This window comes from Vidua chalybeata, chromosome 6, assembly GCF_026979565.1.
Source record: "Vidua chalybeata isolate OUT-0048 chromosome 6, bVidCha1 merged haplotype, whole genome shotgun sequence".
Taxonomy (NCBI): Eukaryota; Metazoa; Chordata; class Aves; order Passeriformes; family Viduidae; genus Vidua; species Vidua chalybeata.
The window spans coordinates 7901594-7925419 of record NC_071535.1 but is presented as its reverse complement, the minus strand read 5'-3'; the positions used below and the strand labels follow the sequence as shown (position 1 = coordinate 7925419).

General features: G+C 45.3%; 1 protein-coding gene across 3 annotated transcripts in view; it reads right to left on the bottom strand.

Moving 5' to 3' along the window:
• Positions 1-14706: 14706 nt before the first annotated feature.
• The window catches only part of NUDT14 (nudix hydrolase 14), a 58966-nt gene continuing 49846 nt past the window's right edge, over positions 14707-23826 (bottom strand). For all 3 annotated transcript variants that reach the window (XM_053946499.1, XM_053946501.1, XM_053946502.1), the window contains one exon: positions 14707-16767. In XM_053946499.1, coding sequence (XP_053802474.1) covers positions 16527-16767 — 241 coding nt within the window. In that variant the 3' untranslated portion in view covers positions 14707-16526. The remainder of the gene's footprint in view (positions 16768-23826) is intronic.

The window sequence follows — 23826 nt, the reverse complement described above, 5'->3', positions numbered from 1 at the left end:
TCCTCTCTGTAGAGAAGGGTGTTGCAGCCAGAGGCACCCCAAAAAGGGACCTCACAGGCCTGTCACCATTAAGTCTTAGACAGTTTGTTCCTACAAGTGTGCAGCAGGTGACACCAGTCATTTTGGCCTATCTGGGTACTATCTTGAGCTCTGATCCTATCGGACCTTGTGAGCCAAACAAGACAAGGCCACAGCAGCAGCTGGCTGGGAAATTTCCAGGAAAAAGAAGCAAGCAAGCAAGCAGCCTTTTCAAATCTGACCCTCTTCTCAGTTCAGGGCCCCTGCAAGGAGACTGGGACATGAGGCGGGATGGGGCATTAAAGTCTCAAATGCGAGGTCAGTTCAAAGACCTCACTCCCAGCTCAGCTCTACAACATGGCCTGGACAGGAGGCTGCATTTCCCAGCTCTCATTTTGATAGAGTTTCTTTGGCTCTTTAAAGGTTGTGTTTTTAGCTTGGGTCACCATCGAATGGAGGTGGATGGCCACAATATAGGCCCTGAGCAGAAATGGAACTTGCCCAGCCAGAAAGGGGGTATGGGATTAGAGGAAGGTTGAAAAGTAGAAAAGCTCCTGGAAGAGTGTCATATGTTCCACTCTCACCCCTGAAGGCAAGTGACTGGCTGCTTATATAAGAAACAGACACAGGTGGAGAAGCCCCGGCAGCTTCCATCACTGCCAGGATGGGGCAAGAGGGATGATCCAGAGGACACAGAGAGCTAGCACAGCGGGTATTCCAGTGCCCAGGGATGGCTCTGGCTGCCCCTCCACTCTGCTTGGAAGGACTGGTGTTCAGTGAGCCTGACCCACCAGCCACATTTCTCATCCCAGTGTGGCACAGCCATCAGCCATGCATCCATGGGGCAGCTGCCCTGTGCTAGCTTACAACTGAGAATGTCAATGGGATGGGCTGAAAGGAGCTCTTCATGCTCATCCTTCCAGACCAGGAGCCTGTTTGCTGCTGCCTCTCTTGGCTGCTCTGGGAGGGTCAGAGAAGAGCCCTTCTCGAACTGCCAGGTGAACTGTCCTGCAAAGTGCCCTACAAATTGTCCTGCAATCTGCCCTGCAAACTGTCCTACAAAGTGCTAGACCAAGGCAAGATGAGCTGCTGGGCCACCTGCCATGCCTGTTTGCCCACCAGTCCATTTCTTGCCCTTTTGCCCATTAGTCCATTTCTTGCCCATTAGTCCATCTCTTGCCCATTTGCCCATTGGCCGTTTGCCCATTTTTTGTCCATTTTTGCCCATTTGCCCGTTCGCTGCTCCCCAGGGCCATTTGAATCTCCCTTGGCTGCTCCCAGCACCGCCCCCTCCTCTCCTGGTTCGCTGCTGGAGCCGGTGGGCCCCGGGGCTGTCCCGGGCTGGGGAACCCCCGGGTACAGCTCGGTCTGACCCTCACCCCCACACTTACTTACCTCAGCCACCGACTGAGATTGTCACTGTTGTTCTTCCCTCTCTGCAGTGGTGCAAAGACGAGATAGGGATGAGATGGGAGGAGATGAAGGCCAGAGGTTTAGCAGCTGTCTGCAGGCACTGCCCCAGAAAGTGCTGATTTCTCATTTCACAGCGTAAATAGGAAATTTCATGTGATCTCAGCATCCCCCCTTCCCCACTGTCCTTCCCTGGTGATGAACACGCTTGTGCCAGCTCAGATTCAGTGACTGAAGCATGGAGACCAACTCCCTGTGCCTCTTACAGAAGCATTCAAAGACATGGAGGTGGCTTTGTAATGGAAACCAAACAAGTTGTCTCCTAAAACATGTTTTCTGGAAGGGTCCTGGCTCAGCTCCAGGACGGGCAATGGCCCTTTGGTTCTGCCTCGCACAAGTTTTACATGAGCTCTCCCTGCCCAAAGGACAGTGGATAGTTGGCTTTGGCTGCTTGCATCCCTCATCCAGCTGGAGCACATAGCATTAGCTAGGATGTTCATATTTCTTGGTGAAAGAAAATAATAAAACCAAATCAAGTGTTAAGGGATGCCCAGCCTGTGTTTATTTTCTCCTGACGTGCTCACACATTTCCAGTTTTTCACAGACTAATTCTTACTCCCTGTGTTGTGGCTTTTTTTCAATTTTACAGAGACTTGAAGCTGAACTCATTTACACTAGAAAGATTGTTTCTTGCTTCAGCTTCCCAACATGGGTTAAAATCAATAACATTAAAGTTTATTTTAAACACTTTAGTTTAGCAAAGCAATTTTCTCAGCATTCCAGCCTGCTGTCATTTTTTTCACTGCTATTTGCAATGCATTAGGTGTAGTAAAGGAGTGTTTCACAATCCCATCTGCTTTCAAAGACCTTTCTAACAAACCCTACAATGAGGATATAATTCATGTGATGACCTTGGTCAAAAATAAACACAAGCCCCAAGGTGCAGCATGTGCAAGGGGGTTGATACACACACAGGTTTCACTATAAAAGAGGTTTTATGTGTCACTGTCTTGCCAAAACTGGCTGGTCTTGTGCACACCCAGCAGCATCACTGCTGCTGGGCAGGGTAGATATTCTTTTGACTCATTTGGAATATACATTTTATGGTTTTAAATAGACCCCATAGCCTGGGCATGGGAAATGCCCATGAGCTGATGTTTGTAAATACATGATGCCATTACCTCGTCAGCAGAATGAACCTATGTGCCATATTGTTCAACAGCAGAACTTAAAAGGCATGATCAGACATTTTTGTGAGTGAGAAGGGGTTGGAGGAGGTAAGGTGGGTGAATAAATTTGACACAGATGACACAACTCTGCAGGCAGGTCCCCTAAGGAGAGGGCAGTTGGGTTTTCTGTGCTGCAGATCTGACTGCCACAGACCAGGCTTTAAGCAGCTGATCTGGAGCAGCTGCAGACTCAGCTGCTGTCATGGAGCATTGAGCCATACATGGACCAGGCTTTGACATTTCCCCCGACTTCTGAAAACCAGGTCACCTCTCAGGTGCTGGCAGTGGCATTAAAAGTCTAATTTTAGGCTCCTGGCTGCAGCAAGCATCCCTATAAATGCTCAGTTTCTCTGCCAAGCTTCTGTAGGCTGGAGGGGAAATTTGCATCAAGAAGGCTTTACTGTCTGCACTCTGAATGGAAATAAGAAAAAAAAAATACTCAGGAAGATCATCTGGACGGAGTTACCTCTGAGAAGGCAACACAAGCAATAGAGACAGGATTAGTTATTTTGTTTTTCAGCACAGTTTTAGGGTCCAGCTTGTGACTTTAACCATCTTTCCACCCTATATGAACTGCTGGCAGTTGCTGGCTGCCACCACACTGACTGTCCCTTGGAGCCCCTGGAATGGTCCATGCTCAGCACCAGTTACATGTAGAAACAAAACCGGGCCAGAAGCTGTGAGCAGCTTGAGATGCTGTTGGCTCTGTTGTCCCATCTCACATCTGCTGCACACGGGAAGGGAGATGGGGACTGCAGAAAACCTGGCATTTGGTGGGAAGGAGGTGGGAGCAGGAAGGGATGGTGGAGGCTTTGAGGAAGGAGCGGACTGGATACTTGCCACCCTGTCCCCATGGTTCCACACACATAACTGATACTCTGGGATGACCCCTGGGTTATCTGAGGCTGCAGATTAGCTAAGGACTTGTTTGAAAGGACAGTTATTTTACAGTGGTGTGAGTTATCTGAGATGCAGGCAATATGCATGAAAACACAATTCTTGGAGCTCCCCAATTCAAAGCATTGTGATGTGATAGTCAGATACATATTATAGGGCCTTAAATCATCTCTACAGCCCTGATTGCAAATTCACACAGTCTTGTCTCAGCATGCACCAGGATCAGAGTCAGACCTGGAAAAGATTCTTTGGGGATGGATTATTCAAGTGCTCCAAATTCCTGCTCCGTCTCTGGGAGAGGATACTGATTCAGTGCTACCTTTGTTTCCCCAGGCTTTCATCTTGGAGAAAGCCTGTGCCACTTGCAGAGAAGGTCCTGCAGATATTTGGGGCACAGCAGTTACATCCAGCCACTGCCACTCTCCTAACACAGGAGTACAGACACAGGCCAGCTGGCAGAGTGTCAAATCCTGGCCCTACAAAAACTCGTGGATTTTCTGGCATAGGCCAGGGTTTCACCAGGCACATTCCTGCTCAACTTCATACCTTTTATCCTTGTTCATTAGAACTTAAAATCCAACTGAACAGACCACCCAGGCACTGGTCAGAGAAATGCATTTTCCAGTGTCTGGAGGAACAAGGAGGTTTGCCATGTCCTTTTGTCCTGGGTCTCTTGTGCCCATTTACCAGGCAGAATCTGCTGTATTGTTAACTACAGCACTAACTGCCCCCCAGCTGCTTATTCTGCATTTTAGAGGATCTGGACCACTCCTGCATTTGCTTTCAGGGTCTTGTGCCTTTCCAAGGATTCTGGAGGATGAACCTGTAATTGGGCTACCTGGTATAAATGGGTGGGCTGGTTTTCAGGGGATTTTTTTTTTAATATTTTCTTTATATTTAAATGACAGTATCAAACTCCTGACATAACTTCTGGTCCAATGTATCATATCCAGGGATGAAACCTCTGAGGTAACCACTCTGACAGAGGATCCAGAGACAGCAGGTAAGGAAGGTGCTGTAGGCACATGGAGAGGAGTTAAACATCCATCCTGACCCCTCCTCTGTGTAAGCCAATACAGACCCTACACTGGGATTGCTTTTGGCAACTGTGTTTTCCAGGCCATATTTCCAAAGGAGAGAAAAGCACTCAAATCTCTGACTTAAGGGCAAAAACTCTTCACCTCCTCAAGCCTCTCTGAAAAAACTCTAAACGTGAGGCCCAATGCTGGTAATGATGCTCTTTTTAAATGAGCCTTACTTAAAGAAGCCCCAGTTGGTGTGCTGAAGATGACTTCAGATAGGGGAGCTAATTACTTTGCAATCTCCAACTGAGAATATCAAATGCTGGCAAAAGCTTCTTGTTTTACCCAACTCTGCAATTCTACAGAGGAAATAATGGCCATGCACTGCTGGGGTAGCCTCAAGCCAGGGCTGCTGATAAGCAGCAGCAGCAGCAGTAGGCAGGCAGACAACATCTTGAGGAGCCTCAGGGCAGGACTGCACTGGGAGCAGCCACTGACAGACACTGGAGACCTTTTCCTGACTAGAAAAAGTCCTGTAGGGAGCTCAGAGACAGGCACAGCTCCGGAGGGAGGGAAGAGTGGTTTCTCTTCACATTTCTATCCCTATGTCCTTTTTCTGGTAGGGTCTGTGGTCAGAAGGCCTGGAAATGCAGCAAGTGCTCATTTTACTCAATAGCAGAGCTGGATTTTGGTGTTGACAGTTCTTAGTAAGCTGTTGCACCCAGAGCTGTGCCAAAACAATCAAGGCAAAGAAAAGTAATTCTATCTTTCTGTGTAGGGTAAGTCAACAGAGATCCTTCTCTGGAAACAACAGAGCTGTATTTATTTGCATCCAACCTGGTTTGGCCCTGATTTGGCAAATAAAACCATGTAATTTCCATCAGCGAGCAGCTGAAAATTCCCCTCTGCTTTCAGAGACCTTTTGAAGTGGAGATGCCTCATATTTCTAAGAAAATTGATGAAATCTGAAAGATTAAACCACACTTCTCTATCATTACAGTGTGGGACATCTGGACTTCTTTAGGAGGTGGCAGAAAAAGGTTATATACAGTTTGAGGTGATCAGAAATGCGACTGTGGTTGGTAAGGTCACACACTTGCTGCATCAAAGGTGTGGGGACAAGTCTGCACCTGGCTGAGGCTCCTCAGGTTAATGCCACTGAACCTGTGGCCATGTCTGTGCTGGGCTGGGGAGATTCACCAGCCCCATGGCTGCCCCAGCCTGGGCACCTCCATCTTGCAGGAGCTTCCCTGGCATATTCTTCACTGTGAGAGTAGTGAGGCATGGGCACAGGCTGACAAGAAATCCATGGATGCCACATTCCTGTAAGTGTTGAAGGCCAGGTTGGACAGGGCTGGGAGCAACCTGATCTAGTAGAAGGTGTCCCTCTCCATGGCAGGGGCGTTGGAACTGGATGATCATGAAGGTCCCTTCCAACACAAACCATTCTAGGATTCTGTGATGATATAAGGATGGAGGAAAGGTTTTTGTGCCAGGTACTTATGGAATTATGATCCTTTCTGAGGCCTTCAGGGGTGAGGGGTGCTCTGTTTGTGCTGTGGCACAAGTCCATCTCCTGTGTACTGCAGAATGACAATGACAGAGCTGTGTGCCTCTGAGAACTTTCCTCCCATCCCTGCTTGAGCAGACCTGACTCCTTGGGATCTTCTTCTGTAATGGTTTTCATTAGTGCTGAAAAGAAGCTTTTCAATGAATTAAGAGCAAAAACATCCCCTTAGATGGGTACCGACACACAACTCACTGGGGAAAACACCTTCCTGAGAAAGAGCCTTCATTTAGCTGTGTGGCAGGAAAGCTCCCACTGATGGCTGTGAACAAAACTAAGAGCTTTTGGCTCATGCATCTATAATTAGACTGAGCAGAAGGCAAAATATTCCGTTATGACAACTTCAGAGTTGAAAGAAATAGGTCTGAGCAGATGTTGATTTGCAGGATAAACAAATTAATTCAATTCAATTTAGCCCCCTCTACAGTTACAGTCCTTTGTTCCTTGATTTAAAGTGTCAAATACAGGGCTCATGCTGTACACATGACAAAAAACACATGCCAGGACAGGCACATAAATCTGAAAATAGAAAATATATCCAGTATCCTTGGGGTCTGCTGTATTTCCATATCATCCCTTAACCTTCAGGACCTTGGCTGTTACCCAGGGCTGGTGTTCCACAAGCACACACTTGATTTACAAAGCCTTTGCAGCTTGCCAGTGGAAGGACTGCCTTTGATGCAGGGACCTCTAAGATTACAGGGCTGCATTACATTGGTCATTAGGTTGGAGTCTGAGCCTCCCAGTCTCCAAATTTTCTGGTGAAAACAATGTCCTTTGTAAAAGGCTGTTTGGTGGCTTGGTGAGGGGAGGGAGTCAAATGGATGCAAGCATGGGGTTGGCACTGAGTTCCTCCCTGCACATGCATCTGTTCTCACCTGGGATGGCAAAATCCTTTGGAATGGAACCTTCCTTGAAGCTCTGGAGAAGCCAAAGCTCATAAAGGGTGTCAATGCAAATTGTTTGAGAATAAGCTTGGAGACAAACAAGCAAACAAACAAACAAACAAAGAAGGGATCCCTCCTGGAGTCAAATGCTCTTTCTGAAAAGCTGAGCTGGGGTTTAAAGGGCTTTACTTCCTTCAGAGGTCTTGGAGAGGTCTGTGGCTTCTCTGACTTCCAAGTTTAGACTGAGACATAATTCAGCCCTTTTAATAACTGAAAGGCATTGAGTCTTCTTAGTCCAAAGGAGCAGATAAGCAGCTTTCTGAGTACTCCAACTCAGGCTGGTTTTATAGCATTAGTGCAATATTCTGTCTATGCTTAATAATGTGTTTTGTATCAGCGGAATATCAGTGCACACACAGGCTTAGAACAAGTGTCAAATATTTTTATTGTCTGGCATTCACTTTTCTGAAATTTTAGAAGAATTTATTTGATCTAGAGCACCCATGATCTGCATACAAATGGCTGGTGGGAGGGCTGAGCACTGCATTATGACCTGGAATACTGTTAAGCTGCCCTGTTTTGGATGCTGCTGCATGGGATCTGACATCTCCAGGTGGCACAAAGAGGCAGGCACTCTTCTCTCTACCTCAGAATGACCCAGCTGGCCCAAAACTGGTTCAAGGGAAGGAAACAGTTCCTAACCTGCACAGATGGCTCCTGTTAACTCCCCTGTGTCACTCCTCTGGCTCAGTCTGGAGTTTCATGGCAGTGTGTGCTGTTTGCTGGCAAAACAAGAGGGGCTATGAAATTACTCAAACTACCTTTGATTGCTGTCCTGCAGACAAGATATTTTTGTTTTGAACTACAATAGGATGGATATTTGCAGCTGGAGCATGGCTGTAGCAGTAGGGCATGTCAAAAGTCATCAGACTACTGCCCCAACAGCCTTGTGGGCTTTTCCCAAGAACGGAAGGCTTCCTCATGCCATGGAAGTCTTGGCTGGATCCTGAGCCCCCTGAAACATTTAGAGTGGTCCTTTCTAGCTTCAGACTCCCCTGCTCCAAGGAGCTCAGCTTTTCAAGAAAAATCTCTACTTTTCTTGAAGAGACAACCCAAACTCTTATTCCACAAAGAAGATCTAAATATAGTACCCAAGGAAAAGAAAGTTCCTCTTTTTTTGCATCAAGTGTAAATGCTCTGTGTAAATTCTGCAGTGCTATATGCAGGTCCTGAATGTGTTTTATGAAGCCAGTGAGACAAAACCAGCTGGGAGCACCAGCCCTGCAATGCCAGACCACCACTCTCAGCTCTGACCCTCTTCCATCCAGAAACAGGACCTTACAAAAACGTGTTTTGTAAGCAAACAACTTCACAAAAGTCAGTCATTTTGTTAAATGCTAGCAAAAAAACTTCACAAAAATAAGTAATTTTGTTAAATCCTAGTTTCCATCTCCCCTCTCTGCTTGCCAGGCAGCCCAGGGTGGGTGCTCAGGTACAGGTGACAGAAGAAATACTGGGAGAAATTCATCACCCTGTGAGTGGCAGAGCTCATGGTCCAGCTCTGTGGATGCTTGAGTTGCAACTCCAGGGGCTTGCCCTCCCCACTAGCATTGCTAAACTCATCCTGGAGCAACTATCCCATCCAAGAGGTGGAGGTGCTGTGGTGAGCAGCAGCCAGAGCCCCTGCACTTGCAGGCAGGTTGCATAAGCCTTGTTTCTCTGAAAAAGCAGCTAAAAATAGCCAGGGGGGGTGTGCCATGGGCTGCAGGCTCCCGCTGCCAGATTTGTTTTATATTGCAGCAGCTCTGGGACTCAGTCCCAGGCCACGCACCGTGCCTGGAACCAGGATTTGGGAAGGGAGGTCTGGGGCTGGGCTGCCACGAGCCAGCACCACAGCTGGGCTGGGGCCACAGGAGGTGGTGCCCTGTGCTCTGCCCTCAGTCCTCAGTGGAGCCTGCCCAGCTCCTGGGGGACCACCCTGCCCTGACCCACTCCCAGAGCTGCTCGGGAGGATGGCTAATGAGGAGGATGGAGGCGCTCTCAGTTTCTTTATCCCTTGTAAGAGGGTTTGCACTATAAGGTGATACCTTTCTCCAGAGCAGCCTGGTCAAGTGGAAATCAACACTAGCTAAGTAAATGCTGATCATCCTGCTTAGAGACTTGAATTAAAAAGCTTTGCCAATCAGCCTTGATTGATAGAAAAAGGACAGGGCATTAGGATCAGTCATGAGGCTTTAGAAGGCAAGACATTCGCTTCAATCTTTTTGTTTCCCCATTTATTAACCAGGAAGCGACCTGTATCATTAACAGCAGAATATTTACACATTGCTTTTGCCAGTGAGAAAAAACAAATGCACATATTAGAGTCCACCTAGGAGCTAAATCCTGTGCTAGAGAGAGCTGTCACTCTGTTGTGATCAATAAGCCTGTTAGCCTTCGCTCAGTGCCTTGGCTCCCAGAGAGCCCCTGCAATCAGATCTGATTATGGTGATGTATTGGTGTGATTTTGACTGAGAGGCTGGGATCAGGTTGTGTGGAAGAGCAATAAAACAGAGAAAAAATAGTAGTAAAAAAAAATACCCTGAACAAAGACATTAGAGGTAAAACAGTGCCATTTGGAAAAATGAAACTGGCAGCATGACTGGGAAGATGCAGCAGGGGAGAACATTGGGTACAAAGCTGGTACATGGCTTGGCCATGTCCTGCTCCAGCTCTGGGCAGCCCAAAATGATGCTGCTACATGATACTGCTGCTGCAGATGGGACAGTCTCCACTCTTACAAAATCAGCTGGTTGAGGATGTAAAGGGTTGTGGCTGCTTCGGAGGTCAGCATGAGGCTGTGCAATTTTCATACACACCCTGCACCAGCCTAATTCTGTTCCCTTTCTTTCCTGGCAGCCTGTTGCAAACCCCTCTCCCTGCTCTTTACAGATACTGCATAAATACCAGACAAAAGGTTGCTCACTCCAGCAAATGGGGTTTTCTGAAGCACTTCCATGACTAAGCATAAACCTTGAATGTGATCTTGGCTGCTTTGCCCTGATGCCGCCCCACCAGCTGCCCCAACCATGATAGGAAGAGACAGGACAGATCCTGATGCCAGTCCCAAAGACCAAGGAGAGTTGTTGTGGATGTGGAAGTCTCAGCTCTGTGCAGCTCTGCAGCTCTGTGGCTGCATTCAGGCCCCGCAGGCTCGGGGCTCCCCTGTGCTGCTGACACCCTGCTGAGCTGCCATAGTTGGAGCAACCGGGCTGCAAACCCGCCCTGGGGCTCCCTCATGATTGACAGCAGGAGAGCAGTGGGGCTGGCAAGTGGATGAGCAGCTGATGGATTGCTGTAACTCAAGCCTCTGCATCCCTGCTGCAGCGCCAGCTCCGGGGTCAGCAGCGCTCGGGTTGTGGCACAAACCCAGCCAGGCCAGCGAGCTCCCACTGAGAGCCTGCTGAAACTGGGAAACTGGGAATCTGTGGAGCAGCAAAACCCAAGTTCTGCCCCTGGGGAGACTCGTGGGGAATGCTGAAGTCCTCCCAAAGCCCTTGCTTTAATAGTGACTAGAAAAGGGGCGCTGAAGAAAGTGTGGCATGAACTTGTGATAAATCCGGTTTTGTTTTCCTGATTTTATTGCAAAAGGAGGACCTCCAAACGCCAGGGTGGGAGCGGGGGGAGCCTGAAGGAGCAAAGGAAGGAGGTTACAAAAGGAGCGTGCGGGTTATCGGTGCGAGCGCATTCCTGCGGGGCCGGGCGGGCCGGCGGCCGGGGCCCCTCGCACAAAACCCGGCGAGCTGTTTGCACAGCGACCGCCACTCGTCCCAAGAACATTTCTTAAATTGTTTCTAGCACTCTCAAGAGCGTGATTGAGCCTTGAACAGTTATTTTAGCGATTGCTGCAAGAGCAAGTGTTACCCCAACACCCCCTCCCCACGAAACAGGGCTGGACTCTGGAGGGACCCACACGCTGGGCAGGAGATGGAGGCACCTTTTATTCACCAGCCACCTCCCAGGCGAGACACACTGGAAACCCGATTAGTGACCCTGGACCCAAAGCCTGGCCCAGGAGAGCTGGAGGGGACCAGCAGGCTGGAGCACAGGGATTCTCATGGCCCCGGTCCTGCCCGCAGCCCCCGGGGTGGCTGGGCTGTGCCACAGACAGAGCACAGCACCACCCGTGCCCTCCATCACCTGCTGAGGACTTTGGAAAGGGCTGGGCTGGGGCCAGTGCCAGATACCCCAAAGCACTGGGGCAAGGCTCATCAGATGTTTCCATGGCACCTAGGGCCAGGTGAGATGTCCTGGGCTTATTGTCTGGGCTTAATTCCTTCAGAGAATTAACAAACCGACCTTTTTTTTTTTCCTTTCCGAAGCCCCTCTCCACAAGTCCCAGGAAACAGGGTTAAACCCAGGCTGTGTTCACAGCATGATGGACATGCACTGGGGTGGATGGAGGGGTCAGTCTCTCACACGTGTGGCTTCAACCCCAGGGGCTTCCCACACACAGCAACATTTTGTTGTCATAAAAGGGTCAAATCATGCTTTCCTCACCATTGAATGCTCTACCCATCAATTCTCTACCCTGAGAACTGATGCACAGGTGGGCACAGGAGGAGCCCAGGGATTTTTCTGTTAATGAGGCTGGGGCACGAGGGCCACTGTTAATGATGACAGCTGACAGACATTCCCACATTGCCCATTCCCAGCCCATTTTCCTCATAACCAAGGGTCCAAAAAGCGTTTCTCTGCGTGTCACTGCTTTTGAATGTTTTATTAGAGACTGAAGCCAGTACAGGATATTGAGCACTTCGGCAGCAGAGCAATACAGTGCGTGGTTGGCAAGATTTAATATGGATCTGATTGTATTTCCAATTACGAGAAATGCACTGAAGCCAGTCCTGAGACAGGCCAGAGAGTTCCAAGCGCCACAAATCTGGGCCATTTAGCTGCTATGAATTCTTCCTCTCTTCCCTTATGATTCATCTCGAGAGCATTTAAGTCCTTGTAAAAATGCATTGCCAATTAAAATGTGAGAGTAGCTCTGAAGGATTGGACAAATTGAGAAGTACCTTTTGCAGCAGGGTGGGATTTGAACATCCCTTTTTTTTGTTTGTATCAAGCAAAATCCTGCATGACCCAGTGGGAACAAAAACTCCCACTGAAAACCTACTTCAGGGTCCATGGCCTCCTTCCTTTAATGAAAGTCAAATCTGGATTGGGCCTGAGGTCTCAGAACTCCACCTTAATGCTGTGCTGTGTGAGATGTAGCATCCCAAAGCAAAGCAAGCAAACCCCTTTTTGGAGAGGCTGAGCCCAAACGGGCTCGATTGCAAATCATTGGTACCTGATGGCAGAGCCACTGGGCAGCAGGAGCAGAAACCTGCTGTATCATAGAATCACTGTCTAGGAAGAGACCTTAAAGATCATATGATTCCAACCCCCCTGCCATGGGCAGGGACACCTTCCATCTCAGGGACACCAGGTTGATCTCGTCCCCTGTCCCTGCTCAGGCAACAGCACTGCCGGTTACCTCCACCCCAGCACAGCCACTACGACAGGAGCTGCAAATCCATCCTGTGTGCACAGGCTTCGCTCTGATCCCCCTGAAGCCTCTACAAGCTTCAGGCGGTGGCTCCCAGCAGCTTCAAACAACCACATTAATCTGTGACAGCCTCTCCTGCCAGAGCGCGGGGAGCACAGCAGGGGCGGCCCAGACGGACTTTTATGGCCACAAAGGCCACGTCGCACCTGCTGACGGTTGTGAATAGACTTGCAGACAGCACCAGGTGTGCCATTGCAACAGATTGCACAACTGGGTGTGCCTTTCATCTATGTATAGAGCCCCGGAGAAGGGATGGAGCGTGCTCGGCAATTGTCCTAATTTAGCAAAAATCCTATTTGTCCAGCGGGTCGCCCTGCGCGGTCGGCACGTGTATTTCAGGAGCAATTATCTCGGTTGCCCTTGGCCTGGCCCCGGCCCTGGCCCCGCGGGGAGTCGGGAGCGCCGCTTTTATGGCTGGCGGCGAGGGACGGTGGCGAGGGAGGGGGGAAAGGCGAGCGGGCTCCCGCCGGGGAGCGCTCCCAGCGGCGCGGGAGCATCCCCGCATTCCCAGGGGAATCCCGCACCCCGCCAGCCCCAGCGGGCAATTCAGCTCGCTTCTTTACAGTGACAGCCTTTTAGAGAAGGCGTTCTAATCATATCTCTGCTCCTGAGAGCTGGGAGCAGCCCAGGGCTTGCAGCCACTTTACAAATAGGGTCCCAAAGAGCAGTAACAGAGGGGATCCATGGACTTGCAAGGTGCAGGTGTCTTCTCTTCTGCCACCCAATAGTGAGCCCGACAGCGACACTGCATTGAAGATTTTATCATTCCAGGCTTCATTAGAAGTCTGAGTCATAACTTCAGGTTCATTAGATTATTTCTACATCTCAAAGTCACATCATAAATACAGCAGAGATTCTAAGACTTGTGTTATAAATGTGGACCGCTCAATTGTACTCAATAAAAGATGCTGATCTCATGGGGATGGTGGGATGAGATCAGATCAGAGCTCTGCAGGCTGCAGCCAGTATTCATTAGCAGCAAATGGGGACCCTGCTTTATGCTAACTGTCCACCTTCCATGGATGTATGTGTGGTGGCACGTCCAAAGGATGCATCTAAAACACTGATGTGATTGTGAGATTCCATTAGAAGAACTTTCCCCCTGCCTGGCTTGGCCAATGTATATTGGATTTACTCTAATTAGGATCTTTGAAATGAACCCTGATGAGTGAAATGACATCTGAATTGTTCTGGTTTTATTTTTATAAATATGCATTGTCTACTGTGTTGGAAAAAAAACCCTCAACAAGGCAAAGCCCTTTGTCCCACATTTTCAAACCTTTATAATTGCTTATAAAATCTCCCACCAAAATTAACATGGAAAAAGTAAGAGGTGGAAGACACATTTATATTTAATATTGCAGATTCAAACTCCAGATCCCCCACTGCTTTATGCACAGCTTTCAGTATACTGCTGTTTCTGTGGAAAATTCCCAAACTGTGGAAGAAAATGGAAGTAATCCTGGGACTGTTTTGTGTGTTTGAGAATTGCACAATGCGGGGATGGTGAGGAAGAGCACAGGCATGGAGTCCAGCATCAGAGCCACTGCAGTCCCCCAGGAGTTTGGAGGTGTGTGCCCAGTAGACCCCTGAGGAGCAGCCTGGGAGGTGGGAACAATGCTTCTTGTCTGGCTGCCTACATCATGGAGGAGTGCTGAGGGAATGCCCAGCTCATGCCACTGCACCATCACCACTATCCACCAGTATCAAGTGCCTAAAAGCACTCTGAAGCCTGTAGGTTGTGGTGGTGAGGTCACCTCAGAGCAAGCAGAGCACTGATGCCACCCTGCCACCCCTGTGGCTTCCTCCCCACACCCTTCCACACTGCCACATGTCCCCCTCTTCCCACAGGGTGACCTCCAGCTCTCTCCCCACCCCTGGGAAGCCTCTGCTGCTGCTCTGGTGGCGATGGCTCCTCGGTGTCACCCTGATGGCCCCAGCAGACACCTCCTGCGAGCCCCACCGCGCTGGTGAGCAATGGGGAACAGCTTCCTGCTGACCAGCAGCAGGACCTAGGGCCAAAATTTGGCAAGCCTGGCACTGCCCCTGGGGAGGTTTGGTACATTAAGAGGCACAGTCACAGCACTTGGAGGGGCAAAATATTTTATTTTTCCCAATTTCTGCATTATACAGAAAAAAAAACTTTCGACATGTATGCACACAAGCTGCTTTGTGACCAGTAATTTTAGTGGAATCAAACAGAAACTTTGGTTACTACAGTCTGGAATAAAAGGCATTATTTATTCTATGGACTGTAGTAGTTCATAAAGGCCTCAGCAGCAATCAGGACACACTGTACTAGACAGAGCAGTGGAGACCCCACCTTGAAACACCTTCCAATGTAAATACATCAGACAGACAGAATTTATTTGCTTCTCACAATAACTCAGCCCTTGACTCACCATGGACCAGGCCCAGCTCAACACAGCTGTGTCTGAACTTCCACAAATAGCCTGACTCCACAGACAGAGGCTGCTCCTTCTTCACTGGCTTGCCAAGGATCTTTCCTCCCTATCACGAGGAGAACCAGCAAGCAGCAATTCTAAAAGCTCCTTAAAAAAAAAATCTTTTTTTATTTATACACCTATTGAGATAAGCAGTGATTTAAAATCAGCCACTGGACACCATCAGACACCTCTGCTGCATTTATTTCAGCTGTTAAGTTCAAGTTTGCATATTCGCAGTTCTCTTCTAAACACACTTAGCACCTCAGTACCCCTGGAGGCATTTATAATATGGACATGTTGATTAAGTCAGTGAATAACATAACCCAGTGCATAATTAAATTGCCAGACCTGATTCTGTTTCATTCATGCTCTTAACAGTTTCACATGACAAACAGTTCACATCCAACCTACACTGATAGAACATGTACTATATGTTCTAATTAGAGCACTTTATTAAATCAAATTATTAAATCAAGACGTTGATTTTAAAAGACATTCCTCAGTACGTCTGTGCAGGTTGCACAGGCTTTCATGTAAACTGCACAAATCATGATAAAATCACAATAAAGCACTTTCAGTCGTTAGATTCCAAGAAGTGCTATCTGAGGGGTGAGTCCCATTCCTCTCATTTGGGTGGTAAGGAAATTGAGACCACAGCAAACCTCAGAGAAATCACTTGAGTTCATCACCTCATAGTCAAATTAAAAGAATTTGGCCTCTCTGGTCCTGCTCTCGAGGACAAAGTTTGATCTAATTTATCAACTATTGCCCATAAAGCAAACAAAGAAGCATGTGTTCCAGCAGAAGCCCCCACCCTTCACCCCTCCATCACCATCACTGCTGCCCAGCATTGTGATGGGAACAAACAGGAGCACATAATCTTACAGCTGCTCCATTGTCAAAGTGACACGTTAGCAGGATTTACAGACCTGTTTGCTTATGAAATAAAGGTTTGCATGTTCAGAAATGCAAAAGCCTCCTCTGCACAGGAGCCACACACCACAGAGAAAGCTGCTCCCTGAAAGCTGTGCTGAACTCAGGAACACTGTTATCTGTGACTATTAAGGTTTGCTGCTTTCTTCAAAAAAATATCAAAACTGACAATGAATACACAGTTGCCAGTATGTACAGACATGGTGAGAGGCTCCTGAGACAGCTGTGCTGAGGGCTTGGGCAGCTCCTCAAACAGTGCTGTGAGAAAGGAGAACTGGACACATTCATTTAACCTTTGCACAAAAATCAACATTTGGCTCTCCAAGGCAAATCCTGGCCCCAGTGAAGCCAGTTAGTGTTTTGCTAATAATGGAAACTGTGTGAATATTTTAATTCATATTTTACATCCAAATTTATTTAAAGAAAAATTTATCTTGTGAGAAGTTGAGTTGATTGAGGCAGGCAGATTTGCAGTTTTCTGCATGCACAGCACCAGCAGAAAAGCTTTCCTTAAAATCATGGTGCTTTACTTTTTGGGTAGTTTAGGTGCTATGTTGTTGTGGAACCACATGAAGCTGAAGATGACACCCATTGTCTTCGGGAAAGTCTCATCATAAGCAAACTTCATGGATTCTCCTAAAGGTATTTCCACAACTTCAATCAGCTCTCCTTCTTCAGGCTGGCCACCTCCTCCACTGGTTCTCATCTGGTCGTTTACTTCTGCATAAAACAAAGTCTGCCTAGAACCTGTCACACCAACTCCAGACCTGGAAGAAAGCGGAGAGGAAACTCTGGTTTAGATAGAAAGAAGGCAGCAAGGAGCTAGGAATGGAAACCTGTGTCCTCCATGTGTGATACAGAAATTGATTGAGACAGAATTACTGAGACAGAAATTGATTGCAACTTTCATGCAGAAATACCAACAGTTTTGAATACAGTTCCATATAAAATAGATCCATCTTCAAATATATTCTTTGGAAATATGTGAATTTGGGAGAAAATAAAAAAATAAGAAAGATTTTTTACTGGTGAACTGTTGTCCTACACACACTGTAGTCAAGAGTTCCTCCAGCTGACCTCAGGGAGGGCAAACTGCAGGATGACTCACAGAGATGCACAAACAACAGGAAGAAGCTCCCCAGTGTATCTGTGTGCTGTCGTGCTACATTTGTTTGCTTGTTTTTATACAAATATTTAGATTTTTTACTCTTAAGAAGATTATATCCATTCACAGCTGGAGTCCTCCACTCATGGACTGGATAGGTAAAGAAGGGAAAGGCAGTCTGAGACTCGCTCTCTATCCTTCCTGAACTTTAGCCTTGACCCAAATGGACCACTGTAAGCACGCACATGTCCAAAGTAATTCAGTCTCCCTGCTAAATTTGCTTCAGTGGATTTAGTTGAGGATATTTTAGATTATGTAGTCTTTCTTCAGCTAGACTGCTTGCTGTGTATTATACTTCTTATTTGTTAATCCTCTATTTCCTTAGGACTATTTAATTTAGGTATTATTAAATAAGGGATCAGTAGATAATCCACTCATTTAGTCCTTCCAAGAAAATATTCACATTGTAATTGCAATTTCTTCATTTCACATGATTACAAGCGACTTTTCACATTAAATCTGGATCCAAAGTTCACTGAAACTATGAATGAGGCATTAGGGTAAGATGAAAAATTAGCTTCCATATTATTACACATACAGAGGATTCTCAGATTTGTAGCAGTGTTATGATCTTAGAGTGTATATCCAGATTTACCCAACCATTAGTCAACTAAATCTTTCAGTTAATCCAGCACACATCACACCCCATAGCAGGAATTAATCATTTGTCTCTCAGTTTTCTAAGAACACTGCCAATTATTTTGTTTGGAGAATTAATAGTGACTACAGAAGTTGGTTTCTAATAGTGACTATTGAAGTTGGTTTCTTATATCAATATAAATTTTTTAAAAATACTGAATAGGGAGCGAATCAGTGAATTCTTTTCCTAAAATTACTTCTGATGCATTCTGTGACTTTGGACAAGATGTGTCACCCATCCAGGATCATTCTTATGAAAAGAAACTTGACCATCTTTGGCATTTTCAGGAACTCTGAAGGTTGATATTGGACCTCTGTCATTCTGTGCTCATCACTTTATCCCAGTGTTAGGACTGGGCTTTTTGATCCATGTTTTAAACAGCTGTAAAATTTGCAAGACAAAGAATGCAGTTTGCTGGTTGCCACAGGTTCCATGAAAAAACACAGGACTGTGTATAATATATTTAATGTCCTGTTATTTATGATGAGTATCAAGTCTGACACCTTCCTCTGGGATGCCCCACCTGGAGAATGAAAATCCTAACCTGAGTATTTCCATGTCCACTTGATGTTATATATATATAAAGGTTATATACGAAACCAGCAAATTTATATAAGAAATACTTCTATAAGAACATTCTGGCTTGATTATTTACAGCATAATCTCCTTCTATGGCACCTATGACCATTTCCTTATGAAACAGCTACAGCTGCGGAAATCAGTTCACTTTCCACACATCTTTTCTCTAAAGGAAAACCGATTTCCAAAGTGCTACACTGTAAGATTCAGGTTCTTGCCACCAGAGCTCAAATAGCAGGATTGATTTCCATATGGTGCAATTTCTTTGCACTTACTCACATGATACTCCCTTGTTATGAACGAAATATATCAAGAGTAGCTACTACACTTAATATACTTGAAAAGATGAAAGTCTTGGACATCAAGGTCTTTCCTTTGATATGATGCCCAAAGTTATGGTATTTCTTCACATCTATTGGCATATAATTAACCACAGAAACAAACAAATATTTCTAACAATACATATTCAAAGCAGGACATACCCACAAGATCATTCTCTCTTACTTGATTACCTAACTTTCTCTTCTCTGGTGCATTTTTGCCACAAGATACTAGTTACAATGTAATAAAAACTTCCAAGTGAGCTATAAATGAAATTAAAGAAAGCTGGTATTAATACTCATTACATTCTATTCTACTCTTTCCTTCCCAAATCAGCAAATCTAACATTTCTAAGCCTACCTAAGCCTACCTAGAGTCCTTTCACTATTTATATGGCGACTTTGCAGACTGTTGCAGGATGTTATTTATAAACATATTCACTGCTTTAATTTGTTGTCTAGTCTCCCTCAAGGGAGTTGACAGTTACTCCCAATTTGATGATACTAAACTGGGAGGAGCTGTTGACTCCTTCAAGGGCAGAGAGGCCCTGCAGAGAGGCCTCAACGAATTAAGAGAGGGGCAATCATCAACCATATGGAGGTTACCACAAGGGCAAGTGCTGGATTCTGCCTTCAACATCCTCACGAGGTGCAGCAGATGGACTGACAGCCATCTCTTCACTCCTGTGGCCAGCAGCAGGACCCAAGGAAACAGCACAAAGCTGAGAGAGGAGAGGTTTAGGTTGGATATTAGAGAAAGGTTCTTCACCCAGAGGGTGTTTGGGCAGTGGAAAAAGCTCCCCCAGGGCAGTGGTCACAGCACCAAGGCTGACAGAGCTCAAGAAGCCTTTGGACAATACTCTCAGGCACAGGGTGTGACCCTTGGAATGTCCTGTGCAGAGTCAGGAGCTGTACCTGATGATCCTTGTGGGTCCCTTCCAACTCAGTACATTCCATTAGTCTCTGATTCTAAAAGACTATTTCAATGGTTTCAGAAAGAAGTTGAAAGATATAGAAATATACTTTAATTCTTAAAAGAATAAATATCTTACCTTTTTTCACTTGATATTTTATTCTCTAAATGCTCTCGCTTACACTGCCAGTTGATAATTTTTGCATAGATCCACATGGACTGCCCTTTACTAAATTCAATATTCTTCAGTATTGCTTACTGCTGTCTTTCACGACATTTCCACACTGCTAATGTATCCTGCTTGTCCTTAGAAAATTGCACACAAATCAATGCTATTCACATTTTGTCTGTCTTAGTACCTTTGGCTTTTATAGAAATCAGAAGGTAGATTTGTTGCTTTGAAGCTTTTCAGGTAGAAGTAATAAAGCATTTTTCCATATAACCGTGCAAAACATTGTACATTTCAGTGATTTTGGGCACTGGAAGAAAGCAGAGAGGGAGAAAGTGGGTCTGACTACTGAATAGGCTACAGGAAACATTATGTTTGCAGTGTGCTTTCAGGTTTATCTGTCACTAGGAATTTTCTCTGCTTTGACACAATTACCTGCACTTTCTGAGTATGCTGCTTAAAGAATTTTGATGTGCGTTTAGTCCTATTTATACTCCTCTTTCTGCTACTGTCTTCTTCTATCCCACATATATGGCATACACTTTTCCTTTCCCCAGTATTTCCCACTACTAATAAAACACTTTTGCCATGGTCTGAAATGAGTCACCTATTAACAGATTACAGCTATATTCATTAGCTTTGCATCTGTGGAAATCACAGGGGTCAGCACACCCGAACTGTAAGTGATGAGTTTCAGCCTGGGAAAGCCACCTTCCTGATAAAGGTGCCTTCCTGGGACAAGAGAGGCTTGGCTGGGGGGAGGGTGAGCAGGTCTGAACTCAGCACCAGCCCACGGTGAGACTTCAGGCTTTGGTGTCAGTCCAGGGTTAAGCAGCATGCTGCCCAAACCCAGCAGGTCATGGCTCACACTGACCCAGACCTACTAAACCTGGCTTGACCTCAGCTGACTGTTCCAGCTGTATTCTGATGTGTCTGCACAGGGCTTGACTTGCCACTGTGGGACAAAGGCAAATGATCTACACAAAACAGAGCTTGGTTTTCTGGCCTCTTCATCCTGAGGATGGGTTTCCTCCGAGGAGCCGATGGTCTTTCCAATTAACAGCTACAGGGCTCACAAATACTCCTTGTCAAGTCATTAGGGCTTAAGCTCACAAGCCCCGTAATTTCAACAGAGAGATTTTAAATCCCAAAACTCTATTAGCACTAAACTTTCTGTGTTGCTTCAGACAGTCAGAAACCTCCATTACCTTTGACAACAGCAAGTCTAGGAATGTAAGCATGTCAAAGTAAGGATACCGAAGTCATATGGTTTTCATCACAACAGTAACTTATATATAAGTTTAACACACCAAAACAAGACTGTATGCTGCCTTCCCATATTTCATTTTGAATAAAACACTCAAATAGTGAGATTAAATCATGCTATGGCTTTTAAAGCCCTGGGCAACACACTTTTAGGCAATGCCACACCAGAGAAGGAGCTTCTGCAGAATGACTGCAAAGCACTTCTCACCTCCTGGCCAGGGGTGGGACTGGCTGGCAGCATGAGGCTGTAAGTACAGTATTTCCATCTACCTCCTCCTCAGACCAGGGGAAACACAGGAGGCAGACTGTCACTCCAATCTGTTTTTGAAACAGGGCAATAGCAGCTACCACAAAGCCTTTGTTTAACTGTTCCCTTTTATCAAATGCATGAGGAAATACACAACGCTCAAAATTGACCTCACAAAATGGGACTACTTACTTGTCCTAAGTTCATGAGCATAAAGATACAGTACATACATTTTTTATCAGAAGTGGGAAACAGTATCTTATGGCTTAAAAAAAAAGGTTTAGTAGTGTCTGAAGCCAAAGTGAGATTGAGTTTGCCAACAGTCCGTGAGTTTTTTCTTCACAATGAGTGTGCACACGTGTGCATGTCCACACACAAACACGTTGGTAATCAGGGCCAAAATTCAAAGCTTCTGGTTCAGATTAGCTTTGCCTTTTTCTCATGTCTGGGTGCTCGCCTATGCCAACCAATTATCTCATTCGTAAGTATCATGTTCGTAAATATTATATTTTTAATTTGAAGAAACAAGCATGTATGAGAATGTAAACAGTATTTTATACTCTTCTCCTCTGCTGCAACATGAGGAACAAATAAATTGGTTTATCCTTGTGAAGACTTATTACTTTAGTTCAGATTTCTGATAGAAAGCAATTAAAAGCTAAATTTCTTGTAATGTGTTAATATTAAACAAATACAAAATCTATACACAATCAACATTCTTACCAACACAGAAATATGTCTCTTTTTTTTTGGTTTTAATCTTACATAGTAAATGTCCAAATTCTTGAAAGCAATATATCCTTTTCTAAGACATAAGCCATCTGGATGCAGAATTTGGGTATAGAGTGAATACATAATTCATGTTTACAAATAAATGTGAAACACATCTCTGTTATTCATGTTTAAATCAAGATCCACTTAGGCATGCAACATGTAAACTGATGATCAGTGACATGCAGCTCCTATTGTCACTTCTTAGGACCTTTGAACAGTTCTGACATTATAAGCGGCAGGTGCAGGGAAAAAAGCACAGAAGTAATTAACATAAAATTATATTACATTATGCCATCACCCAACAGGTGTACTAGCAGGTGATCTTTCTAATTATAATGCACTCTAACATTTTCAGGGCTATTATTCCTTCTACATAAAAACCTGTGAATACAAACCATTTTTACCTCATTGCACAGAGGCTAAAAGCCATGGCACAGTAATTGGAAAATACAATATTAATTCTCTGAATGCTCTTCTTGTACACTTTGGGAAAAAAATCAAATGTAGGAAGATTAAAGTAAGTACCTATTTTAATATAGTCAGTCCTTTAAACTAATCCATCTGATTTCTTTGCAGTAGGGCTGAAAACCTACAGCTCCTATTGTATCCAGGTCAGAGCCAAGAGTATTTTACAGCTTCTGGGAGAAAATGAAGATGTAATGAAAGGAAAAAGAAGCTGAACTAGAAGCTCTTGTACAACTCTACCCTGATGCTCTGAGGTGTTATTGAAGTCCAATTAATTTTATAAATATTCTTCAGGACAACTAACATTTTCAAGAACTAAAAGAAAATATTTGGCAATAGCAACAATAACATCAACAAGAACAATAACAACAATGACAACAACTTATTTCCCTGCCCCTGTCTTGTAAGGAAACACGTCTCAAGGCAGATAGTTGGAACTACTTCAACCTAAGAAATTAACTCACAGCTGAATTTCAGCACATGGGATTCAATCAGAAAACTGCTGGGATACCATGACAGAAAGAAAAATTGTTTTATCTGGTATATGAGTAAGTCCAAAGTAAGACATTCACTTAAAAAATTTTTCCATTTGTGGAAAAAACCCCAAACATTAAGGGAAGCTCACAGATTTCTTTTAGAGCTTTTAAACATGTTGAATTTAACTGCAACCTTCAAACTTCATGAACCCTAAGTTTGTAATTATACTACAATTGGATTATCTTCATTTTGTTATTTGAGTATTGAACCAGGTAATTCCTTTATACCCCTCACATCAATCACCTATGCTATTTTTGACTGATGCCATACATAAAACTGACAAGAACTCAAGACACCAGCAGCCACCAAAACTTCCTGGAAGTCTCCAAAAGTGAATTAGCTGCTGCCATAATTTAAACCAACCTTTTTGCAATACCAAAATGAAGTTACTAAATGCCAAGCACAAACGTAGAAATTTGTGGAGTGATGAAACTAAACTCACCACATTGTCTGCAAATAATGCAGATTCTTTTCAGCATGATCTCTCCTCTGTCTACACAGCAACATGAACCATCTGCATTTTAATTCACCTCCTGTCTGGCATTTTTCTATAATAGGAACAGATATTTCTGATTTTTGAAGTGTGATTCCTCTGTCCTCCTCCAGTCAAGTTCCTCTAAACATGTTTGTATTTCTTGTTTTCTGCCCGCAACCCAGCCTTCTTCACTCACCCACACCATACTGTCCTCCTGCTGCTGGAACAATTTGTTCCAAATTATTCAAATGGTGCAAATTCCCCAACTCCTGGCTT